We start from the raw sequence: 12,769 nt of genomic DNA, 5'->3' as shown, positions 1-12,769 counted from the left end.
TTCATTTACTAACTTCACAATTCACAACTGCTCAACTAAAATGGTACGTGACTCATATATAAAAATGTCACGTCATCAAATTAAAACAGGTATATATTATGATGATTATAGCTAGGCACTCTAAAATAAAAGGTTGATGATGATGATAATTATGATGACAATGGACATGCATTGTAATATTCAGACAACTACGGTCCAAAGTAAATGATCTCCCTTTCAATCCACGTCAACCTTGTTTTGTGTGACAATGCCCATCCCTTTCCTGACATACATATCATCTCAACACATCTATATAGATATATATATATATGGCTTGATTTGCAATCAAGTTTTCAACCAAAGCGTTCACTGTCATGCATTGATTCACATGGCGCACAATGAATAAAGACATTGTTTGGTGTTGGTGTGGGGGTGGCTCTAGCTAGTGTATCACCATGCAAATCTCAAAGTGGGAAATGGAAGTGACTCAATGTAGCACTTTGAGTTGTATATATATCATGTCTAGTTTGGGACTTGGAACTTGAGTTGCTTCTGTTCAACATAATCTTCTCAATAACAACAACATCTCTCTTTTTTAACTTTTTCATGTCTTGTTGCCACCAACCTTGTCCTTTGAATCAACAGTGGACCTTCTTAGATTATTATGATGTTATGTTTTAGATGATATTATTATTATTGTTGTTATTAATATTTAGTTTAATTAGTGTTGAAATAATTAAAAAAGAAAGCTTTTATATATATATATATATATTCTGAGAAATATGTTTAATTAAACATATATTGAGATATGATTAATTAGCATTTGTCTTTGCATATATAACAGATTTAATAAACCAGTTGCCATGAGTGATAATTACACTACAACTATTCTTTAATTGAATACCATCAAAATAATTAAATTTTTAGTATTGTTATAGAAGAAACTTCTGAATTCAAAAAATATCATAGTATATATAATTTTTACCAATATTTTGTTTTTTCTTTCAAAATTTTTATTTATTAATATTTTTTTAATAAACATGGAACTTGATTTACAAGCTATCTCATCAAAATCGTGCTACGGTTTTAGAGATGCCTCTTGCCTCACAACATTTAAAAAAATTTTATAAAATTAAATGAATAGAAATCATGCACAGTGGAAGTAAGACTTATTAAAATTATTTTGAAAACATTTAATATAAAATTTCATGTAAAATTCGGATGGGATGGTTTGGGTGTGCATGGATTTTTATTATAACATTTCTTTTTTAATTTACCCCCTTAATTCCAAAATAACTGGTGTTCTAGGATAAAAAAGTTTTGTTCTTAAATAAATAGTAGTCTAAAAAAATAAAATAGATGTTTTAAAATTTTCCAGACTCTAACTGTACTTTAATATGAAAATTATAATTATCAACTATTTTTGTTCCTCTAAAAGGATAAAGTAATAATTAGAGTATTTTTTAAAGTATTTTAATCAAATACTATGTTATTAATACACGTTTAACATTAACATTAAAAATTTGCTCAACACTTATTTAAAAATAAAATGAACAATAAAACAAGAACGGAACATATTCCGTTGATTAAATAGGATCATCAACCCACATAATTAAATTTATGTCATTTTGTATGATTGCATGGCATTTGTCTGGCTCTTTTATCAGTACGTTTTTGTGGATATTCCTCATGATAGCTATGACCTTTTCTTTTATAAATGCTACAAACGGCTGCCAATACACCAACTCCAAACCTAACACACTTTATAAATTAACCATAATATATATATATATATATTTATACTAATTAGTTATCAACAAGCCATTTACTTGTCGAATAGCCCAATGATATGACATGAAAGTGTAAAAAGAAAGGTCATAGATTCAAACTTCCATCGGCAGTGTTGTTCATGTACTATTCATTTAAAATTTTTATATTATTTTTTATTCTGTATATATGTTGTACAATCAGACTTTAATATTTTTTAATACTATTTACTACTGTTTATATTCATTAAAAAAAAAACTCTTGTCATCTATTAAAAAATAAATAAAAAAACCTCTTGAGTAAAGACTTAACACCCTCATCCAACACTACTCTGAAACGCGTAAATGGTGGGCCTTGACGCGGCCCGACCCAAACCCGGTCCCCCGCGCGCGCGGTTGCTGCTTAATCCAAGTCGGTGGCCTTATGCATCACTGTTATATATACAGGCCTCTAATAAACATCATGTCTGTGTCGGTCGGTGCACCCCAGTATAACTAACGCCATGTTTTTAATTATCCAAATTTATAACCAAATTACCCAGTAACAAGAGCAATACATAGGTAGACACAAACACTGGGTCAAGTTCAGTATATTAACTCAACTTCTCTAGCAAGGTTGTCATACTGGTTGACAAGCATCTTTCAATCTTAAAAAGAAAAAGACAGGCAGACATTGAAACAAAACTTCATGACAGAAGGTTACAGGCTCTGGCAGTCAAATCTCTTCTTGAATATTATTTATATTATTACCATTATATAATATATATATATTGACACTGAACCAACAACCGCTGCCACTAACTTGTCTTTATAACTCAGGTAGCAGTAGTTGATGGAACTCACCATCTGACATTGTTTATGACTACAACGACACTTAATCCTTTATTTTATTTATTTATTTTTCATGTTAAAAAATTAGTGTCTTGTTTTAATAATACCCAGGGTAACTTAAGGAGGGGTATAACCGTCAATTAATGTGACGGCTACGATTGGTACAATGTGGATTGGTTGTATGTTAGACCGGGGACAAATTTTTACCCCCACACGTGAGTTTGGATTAAAAATCATTTAGCTTTTGTCTACTTAGACCATGCTAAAATCAGTGAATTTTTTATTTTATTTTAATGTTTTTTATCCGAGGGTATAACCGTCAATTACTATGACAGTTCCTTTAGTGTAGATGTCAAGGTGGGGCCCATACAAGCTGGAAGTATGCGGACACGCGTGCTGTTGTATTTATTCGGACGAAAACACCCTCGCATCGGGTACCCCGGATCCAACCCCACGCGACCTCTTTGGTTTCGGGTGAAACCCGCTAACCGACAACGAACCTCTGGCTCCGACCCGTTAAACTCCAAGCCATCTCACCGTTGGCTTGACGCCCGCACGAATCTCCACTCACTGTGAAAACGTTACCCACTTTTTATTTAACTGCCCACGTGGTAAAAAGTTTTTTCGAAACTGGGGACCATTTTGGGAAAAATATACCCGCACGAAACAGTCCGGGGGAGCGGAAGGGACCAATCACTAACCCATCATCCAACGGTTCGATTTCCAAGACAACCCCAATCCAACGTTCCACACTTCTCCACGTCTCGGTTGACGGTTGTAGCTCACTTACCGCGGTGTGAAAGCGGCTCGTGGGGGCATGCATGGACAGCGACCCGCAGACGCCATACCCACCGACGGATCCGTAGATTCTCGCCAGACGGCGCCGATCGTGGCCGTTTGTTCAGTGACTATCGTAATAAAGGAAAACTAGTAAGGGTAATATGGGAACATTAAAGTACAGGTAGACAAGCATTATCTCGAGGATTAGTGATTAATAATTATGATTAACGTATGATACGGTGTAATTAAGATGGTGTTTTGGATCTTTGGATCCTTTCGAAGGACTTCGCTTTTTAAGTGTCACCTAACGCGAATATTGTGCGCCCACTCGTTCCACCTCCTGCCCCTTTTGTCTCTCGCTCTCTCTTTTCCTTCTTTTCCGAAGTCCTGCGAGCTTAGGAGGGAAGGCGCGGTGGAGCGGTGATGAACAGTGGTTTTTGATCTCCTTTTTTTCCTTGAAATCTTGTTGTTTTGTGTTGTTTTGTGTGTTTTTTGATGGAGATTTGAGGGAGACGGGGAGAGGAATTGGAGAAGAAACGAAGAGCTTGGGATTGATATAACTTGATAGATCTGAGGCTTGGGATTGCTGTTTGATTAGCTGCATTTTGTGCGGTGAGCTTTATCTTCTTTTTCGGACTGTAATTGATGCTTGGTTGTTGTTGTTGTTTATGTGGTTCGCGATTCCTGTTGTCTAGTTTTGTTTGAGACTTGGATTTTAAGTTTTTCATTTGAAACATTGGATTTTTTTTTTCCTTCTGAATGGTTTTTGAGGTGTTATTGAGCTGAGGGAAAGAAAAAGTGATCTTTTTGTGTGCGAGGATTTTTTGCCGGTTTTCGTCTGAATTGGTTGGTTTTATACATTCCAGTTTTATTTTGCTTTGAATGTTTGGGCTGTTTTTAGGTTTTTGCCTATTTTTCCGGCCAAATGATCGTCTATCAATCAATTTACTTGAGATTTCAATTGTTACCAAAGGTGGTTATTTTAAATTTTAGTTCCTTAATTTAGTTTTTGTTTTAAATATTCGAGCTTACTTTAATTTAAGCAATGGTCAGAGACTCGGATGGGTACAGGAACTTTTGACTTCGATTGCTTGTTCATCAGGTTTTCCCATGGGTTAGTTCTGCCTTTTACCTCCTGATAATACATCACATCATAGTGTCATTCTCTTTATTTTTATTTTTGGATTGTCTTTGATTTCCTTATGTGCTTCATCCTTTTCACAAGTCTGGATCTACTAGTTCAGCCATCTTTTTTCTCGAATTATTAAGTGCAACAAATAATCACATTGATTAATTTATGCAATTGATGAGTAATTATGAACTGGCATTTCTCTAAACAGTCCTTTTAGAAATGACTTTTTTTTTTTTTTTGTTTTTGGTGCCAGCTTGATGCAACTCAGTCAATTGCTCATGCAGGGCTTTTAAATCAATTTCCCTTTTTTTTAAAAAAAAAATTAAAAAGGACCCAGATTTTTAATGTGTTGTGTTAATTCTTACGCATGCTAATGACTTCCTGCATTTGATCTCATGCCTTGCTAGTAATTGGATTGTTTTTGATTTTTAGATGAAGTTGAAAGTTGAAAGGAAGAAGTCTAATCTCACTGTGATTGTGTGGTGTAAGTGAGTTCTACTAACTGTTTCGTTATGAAATCTGAATTTGTTCAGCGACTGATGCATGTTTGGAATCTGAAAGTTTTCCTCCGTGTTTTTGGGGGTGGGGTAATTTCTCTCTTACCGCTCGTCCATTATGTACGAATTAGTGAGCGTTGTATACCAGCAAGTGGCCGGAAAGTCATATTCTCCTTTGACTTCAACACAATTGATTAACTTAACCTGTTGAATTTGCCTTTACTGAATTTGAGAGCTTTAATTATTGTCTGTAAGAATTCATCTTACCCTTTGGTGTAAACATGGAAATAACCTTGCAAATTCTGTGTTCACTATGAGCTATGTGCTTTCTCGTGCCTGCGAAACATGTCATTGTTTTAAAGCCTTTTCAATTTCTAATCCCTGTAGTTATGACTTTCAAATGAAAAATTTCCGTTTATCTACTCAAACTTCATTTTCCATTGGATCATGTGAAAACTCTGGTGTTGTACGGGTATCTTTATGAACTTTAGAAAGCTCCAGATATCACTCTTTTGGGGAATTTTGCAATCTATTTGCCATTCTTCTACTTCTCTGGTTTATTTTATTGTTGTGACCTATTGGCTGAATATAAATTGTTATTATGCATTGATGTTATATGGTTTACATTAAATTCTTAGTGGTATTTGAATTTCAGGACATTTCACTTATAATTATTTGAGAATGGATAAGCGAAGCTGGCCTTGGAAGAAGAAATCATCAGAAAAAGCAGCAGCAGCAGCAGCAGCAACGGCTGATTCTGTATCCAGCTCGGATGCCAATCAAGCAGACCAGGTTTGTTTCTGTGATGCTAAATATTAGCTGTTCTACTATTGTCTCACAAGCTGTGACAGAATTTTCTTTTCACAAATTATGTTTTTGTTATTTATTTTTTATTTGCCTTTTAATGTCAAAACATTTTGTTTAATGTCTTCCTGTATATATTCAAAGTGTTGCTCACTGCTTCTCAAACGAATTTTCATTAATTTTATCATCCAATATGTACACATAACTTCTGGGTACCCATTTGTGCACTAGAATCTGTAGCATAGAGCAGGATCTTTCAACTTTTGAGGCGTCAGAAGCCTGATTCTATAATGGAATGCTAGGCCTTCAATAATATGCCCATCCGATCATGTGAGAACGAACACTTAGATTTAGGATCTGTTTTTATTCCAGATTTACAAATAACAAAATGTCAGGGAACAGGAAAATTTTCTGGTGGCTTTTATCTTTTCAAGTGGCTTACTTGATGCCTCACCTTGAATATTGTGTACTGCTAAAGTTATGAAGGGTCCATTATAGAGGATAGGGTAAATTGTCAGAAGTAGGGATGGATGAGAGAAACTTATTGAGTAGTACTTGGCTTTTTGAGTAGTGAACAATCACAAAGTCTCTTAAAGGTTTGGCTAGTTGTTAGTGTGCTTGTCCTGAGCTTAATACACACACTAAAGTGACAGGACCACGGACAAATTCTTTTATGAGGACTCCTATTTGTAACTGCTAGGTAATGAATGGGAAAAATACTATATTTTGTTGGTCACTAAATTTTTGCTGACAAGGTATCGTGTGGGTAAATAGCAGTTGTATGCACTATATACATTCACTTGCGGTCTTGTGCTATTTATCCGAATACTTTGTGACATTTTGTATTGTTTGTTTTGTTTCAGATTTTGATGTTAAAATATTTATGTTGTTTACTAATGATGATTAAGCTGACTTCTCTTTCTATGGATGACTATCTTATGCCAACAGCCGAGCGCAAAAAGTGTCAACTATGTACAAATTTCGGCAGAAACATATAATCATCTCACTGAACTAGAAGATCAAGTGAAGGTCTTAAATGAAAAATTAACCTCTGCCCAATCTGAGATCACCAACAAGGATGTTCTGGTAAAGCAGCACGCCAAAGTTGCTGAAGAAGCAGTAACAGGTAGTCATATAAATTTTTGTTATATTCCTTGCACTATGAAAAGTTAATTTCCTGTCATTCAAGAGCGTGGCACAAGCATTTGATTCAGTCTTGTATGTATTCCTCCAAATATTGCTGATTAAATATTGATGGTTTCTCACTTGAACCCTGGTGTTTTCTTGTCATAGGTTGGGAAAAGGCTGAAGAAGAAGCCCTCGCATTGAAACAGCAGCTTGAATCTGTTACCTTGCTGAAGCTTAGAGCTGAAGACCGAGCATCCCATCTTGATGGTGCTCTTAAGGAGTGCATGAAGCAAGTTCGCAATGTGAAAGAAGAAAGCGAGCAGAAGCTACATGATGTAATATTTGCAAAAACTAAGCAATGGGAAAAAGTGAAGTCTGAATTGGAAGCCAGAATACATGATTTTGAAGAAGAGCTCCTTAGGGCATCTGCTGAAAATGCCGCGCTTTCAAGATCTCTTCAAGAACGCTCAAATATGCTGATGAAAGTCAGTGATGAGAAGTCTCAAGCTGATGCTGAGATTGAAGTTCTGAAAAGCAATTTACAGTCATGTGAACGAGAAATAAGTTCTTTGAAATATGAACTTCATATTGCCTCCAAGGAGCTTGAAATTCGGAATGAAGAAAAGAACATGAGTGTAAGATCTGCCGACGTAGCAAATAAACAGCATGTAGAAGATGTGAAGAAGATAACAAAACTTGAAGCAGAGTGCCAAAGGTTAAGAGGTCTTGTCCGGAAAAAGTTGCCTGGGCCAGCTGCATTAGCTCAAATGAAGTTAGAAGTTGAGAACTTAGGCCGGGATTACAGTGAACCTAGAGGGCGTCGATCTTCTGCCAGGAGTTCGAGCCCACACTTTGCTCCAGCTTCTGAGTTTGCCTATGAAAATTTCCAGCAGTGCCGGAAAGAGAACGAATTTCTCACAGCACGTTTGTTGGCAATGGAGGAAGAAACAAAGATGCTAAAGGAGGCCTTGGCAAATCGCAACAGTGAGCTTCAGGTTTCAAGAGACATGTGTGCCTCAACAGCGAATAAGCTTCTTAGCATGGAAGCAGAAATGAATTCTATGAACCAACAGAAGGGACCCCTCAAAAACAAATATGGATATAACTGTGGAACATTCCTTCAATAACAGTAAACCACCAAGTTTAACCTCAATGTCCGAAGATGGAATTGATGAGGAGGGTTCAGAGTCTTGGGCTACAGCATTAGTGTCAGGGCTCTCGCAGATCAAGAAAGAAAGAGATGCTAAGAAAGCAGACAATGGCAACCATTTGGATCTTATGGATGACTTTTTAGAGATGGAGAGACTAGCCTGTCTATCAACTGAAGCTAATGTGACCACCACTCCTTCGGAGAATGGCATCGATAAGAAAATTGCTCCCTGTGCTGATGCTATTCATATGGTTCAGAAGGATGGAAATGAGGATGACCCAACTAAGTTACAGTCTTCATGCAAGAAACAACTTGAGAGGAGTTTTCAGCCAAATGGAACTAATGTTCCGTTTTCGAAACTTCAGTCAAGAATCACTTTCAATCTTTGAATCTCAATCCCCAGACACTGACTTAAACAAGGTCGTAGAGGATATTAGGAGCATAGTGCAAGATGTCCAAGAAGAGTTATCTGATCTTCCAGTAAGTTGTGTCATTCAGGGAAGCCAATCCATGGTTTCTCCTAATCAAAAACATTATCATGAGGACGTGAAGGAGACCAAGGAAAATGTGAAATCTTCAAAGCAAATATCAAAGTCATTGAAGAATGCTATTTCTCAGATTCATGAATTTGTGCTGATGCTTGGTAAAGAAGCAGTGGAGATTCAAGGTAGATCACCTGATGAGTTTAACAAAAAGCTTGAAAAGTTCTCCGAGTCAGTCAGCAGAGTTCTCTCTGAAGAGGTTGTATTAGATGAGTTTATTATGGCCTTTTCACATATTCTGTCAGAGACCAGTGAGTTGAGTTTTAACTTGTTGAGAAACAAGCGCAATGAGGAGGAGGGCAACAGTTCTGATTATGTAGACAAAGTAACATTACTAGAGAACAAAGTCGCTCAACATGATCCAACAAAAGAAAGGTTCTCTGGAGCATCACTTGATTCTCATTCACTAGCTAATCCAGGGATTGAAGGGCCTGTGGGACATGACTATGATCTAATGAATACGTTGGAAAAATGCAGCTTTGAGGAGTTGGAACAATTGAAGCTGGAGAAAAAGAACATGGAAATGGACCTTGCTAGATGCACTGAATCTTTAGAATGTACAAAGATCCAATTGGTCCAAACAGAGCAACACCTTTCAGAGCTTAAATCAGAGCTGGCAGCCTGTCAGAAGTCTTACAGTTTAGCTGAGACACAGTTGAAGTGTATGGCTGAATCATACAAGTCATTGGAATCTCGCACTCAAGAATTAGAATCTGAGATAGACCAGCTTCGTATGAAGGCAGAAACTTTGGATGATGAGCTTCAGGAAGAAAAGCGTTGCCATCAAGATGATTTAGTCAAATACATTGAACTTCAAGAAAAAGATGGAAAGGTCAGGACTCAATATACCTAAGCATATCTTCCTCTTCCGGGGAGACGTTTTTTTCCTTCTTTGTTGCCATTTAGAGTTATAGTATTACTTATTTCAAATTTGTTAGTAGGTTCTAGGGCGTCCCTTGTGTTTTATAGGCTTGCATTTAAGCTCTTTGAATATTTTCACTGCTGTTTCTTGTTGATCTCTCATGACTTCTCATTTCCATGAAGGAACGAGAAGTGTGCAACTTGTTCCATTCCTGTGGAAGGTGACTCAGACATCAAGACAAAACAGGTATGGACAATGACACTATCTGCAAATTGACTAACTGATTGTTCCTTTTCCTTTACTAACTGATGCTATAATATTATCACATTAAGCTAATGTTGTTGGGCATAATACCTTTTGTTGAGCGCCATACATATATATTTCAAAAATTTTTCTACTTTTAGCTTGGCTTTCATATTTATGATTGATAAATTATTTTTCTATTTCTAGATAATCTTGCTGATGTAAAGATTTTCTGATTGATATGTCATGTATGGAATTTGATGTAACCTGATTTCATTCTAGTTTCTACTCAATTGAATCACAACTTCAGAATTATCGTCAACTTATTGGTGCCATTTCCCCAACTGATTAACCATAACCCTGTATCATTATTTAGAATTCTTCCATTTGAAAGATGTTTTTCACAATTCATTAATAGTTAAATTCTGTCTACTACTCAGAATCAACCTTTCTTATCTCTCCATAATTCAATTTTCTTACAAACATATTCCCATGATTTATCAAAATAGTTTTCTTTATGATATATCTTGTTACTCAACAGGAAAAGGAGATTGCTGCAGCTGCAGAGAAGCTTGCTGAATGTCAAGAGACCATATTTCTTCTCAGCAAGCAACTAAACGCCATGCGTCCACCAGCTGAGCTAATGGCCTCCTCTCTGAATGATGGGCGGCGAATGAGTGATGGCATTGTCGAAGATGAACCAAGTTCAAGCGGTTTTCATCCACGAAGCCTTCCTAGCCCACAACAATCAGATTACTCTGAGACAGAAAAGGTTGGCGGCAACAACACAAGGATAACCGGCGGTGAATCTCCTTTAGATGGATACATGATTCCTTCTGACAATGAATCAACCTCATTTCCAAGATCACCAGTTAGCTCTAAGCGCCAGAAAGCAAAGGTCGTCTAGATCATCGTCGTCTTCTTCCATTTCAAGTATGATGGTTACTGAAAAACACGGACGTGGCTTCAGCCGATTTTTCTCCAAAAGCAAGAATGATCACTAGGAACTCAATGTAGTTCATCCTTTTTATTTTGAAGCCATTTGCTCCTGTTGACTTCCATTCTTCATAAATGGCCGCCTCTCTGATACCTGAAGCCGAAAAATTTGTGCCTGTCACAAGGAAATCTCACTGTATATTTGCTTGGAGAATTATATCTTTCTTTCTTTGGAGATGAGTTTTGATATGTATGATTTGTTTAGCAGTGTCACATTATCTGTTGTTGTATAGAAAGAAATAAGGCCTTCTCCACCCAAGAACCATCATCATATGTTCGTCCTGACAAATTATTAATTTCATGAGTTTGTTGTACTTCTTTCAGATTTGTATAACACTTTGATTTGTTTTGGAGATTGTCTTGAATGCTAGCAATGAATTTGAGAGCCATTATTAATATTTGTGGGATTTCTTTTTGGATTTTCATGTATGGTAGATTGATTATCAACTTGTACTTTTCCAGTATTTTGGGTTGGTGCTCTTGTGTCACATATTTTTTTATTCTATATCTTATGATTCTTATCCTCACCACAATGACTTATGAGCTGTCTCATTGATAATTTTATTTATTATTAAAAAGTTCCAAATTACAGAGTTATTCTAAAAATATATTCACAGTTCCAATGGCAAAAATACAAGGAAATGCTAAAGGTTTATATGATTGAGGGACTTGGATCACTAAAGTGGTTTCTTGATTACTCTTGGATATATATATATATATATACATACATATATACAAACCTTCAGTATTTCCTTGTATTTTCCATAGGATATAAATTTTAAAAAAAGCACTTAACTTGATTATATTATTAGGATGATAAAAAATACTATATGAAATTTGAGGAGAAACAGGTGGGGGCCATCAACAAGTCCTAGTTGGTTAAGTGATGGTCACCACAGCCACAACCCAGCTGTGTTGATCATCATAGACCCAATTCCTAATTAATAAAACACTCCCACAGACATGCCCTGGCCCATTGATAACCTCCTTCATCTGAAACACTTCATTGCCTCCCTCCACTCTCCTTCATTTGGGTCCTCTTTCCCACATGCACACCATTTTGCATGTACTTGTTATACATATATTATAATATGATATTATCATATACAACATACATACATACATCTAAATATATATATATATATATATATATAGCTGTATGGAAAGCAACCCAGCCTACCTGGAATACTGGACCAGAAGACAGAGGAGGGTATATGTTAGCAACTCATGAACAACTCTCAAGCATCATCTTATACTTGATTTGGACTGATTTATATAGAGTTTGGTCATGCATTATGTATTTGAGGATCATGTAACATGCCAAATTGTGAGGTATATTATCTGATGAGAACTACTAATAAACCACATCTAAACAGTGTCTTTTTCATTGATTTAGACTACTCAGAAACCAATCACGTCCCTTCTTAAATATTGTGCTAGTTTGACAGCCTCATCTTATTTTTCAAGTACACTTCGTAGCTTGCAAGTAGTCCTTGTAACTTGTTTTATGTTATCATTTAATTGTTTCCGTTTACTTGACATTCTGAATTATTAGTTTGTATATATCTTACACTAATCATCCTTAATCATATATATATATGTATTTCTAAAATCATGCACCGAAATATTTGGTTCACAAGTACGGTCAACCACTCTTGTATATACAAACTCACATAAAGATTAATGAAAACTAAATGGAAGATTAGTGGATCAAAATGCACCACATATATATATATATATATATATATGTTCATCATCTGAAGATCAACATAATGTTGGTCCAGACTCAACAGTATCTGCAACCAACCTACTTTGGCTGTACATTTTGTCAATACTTAGGGAGCATTACTTAAATAACTCTAATGAGACAGCCTATAGATCCACCAAATCCAACTCCTTCACTGTGGAGTTAAATGGAGTGTTGAAAACAAGATCATTCATGCATGCTTTTGCATTAGATGTACAGTTGAAATTTGGTGCCACAGTCCTGACAGAAAAGATCTAACAGAGAGAATATGGTACTAAAAGAAAAAGGGAAGAGTACTGTGATTCTTGTGAA

General features: G+C 36.0%; 1 protein-coding gene across 1 annotated transcript; it reads left to right on the top strand.

Moving 5' to 3' along the window:
- Nucleotides 1-3,655: 3,655 nt before the first annotated feature.
- Nucleotides 3,656-11,108, top strand: LOC120258485 (filament-like plant protein 4). The gene is given in 9 exon segments (XM_039265908.1): nucleotides 3,656-3,968; nucleotides 5,641-5,777; nucleotides 6,738-6,915; nucleotides 7,083-8,002; nucleotides 8,004-8,388; nucleotides 8,438-9,441; nucleotides 9,661-9,717; nucleotides 10,256-10,615; nucleotides 10,617-11,108. Coding segments are annotated over 8 exon segments (3,117 nt in total). The 5' UTR covers nucleotides 3,656-3,968; nucleotides 5,641-5,666; the 3' UTR covers nucleotides 10,719-11,108.
- Nucleotides 11,109-12,769: the final 1,661 nt, after the last annotated feature.

Source organism: Dioscorea cayenensis, chromosome 4 (genome assembly GCF_009730915.1).
Source record: "Dioscorea cayenensis subsp. rotundata cultivar TDr96_F1 chromosome 4, TDr96_F1_v2_PseudoChromosome.rev07_lg8_w22 25.fasta, whole genome shotgun sequence".
NCBI classification, from domain to species: Eukaryota; Viridiplantae; Streptophyta; class Magnoliopsida; order Dioscoreales; family Dioscoreaceae; genus Dioscorea; species Dioscorea cayenensis.
This window is presented reverse-complemented; position numbering and strand designations above follow the sequence as displayed.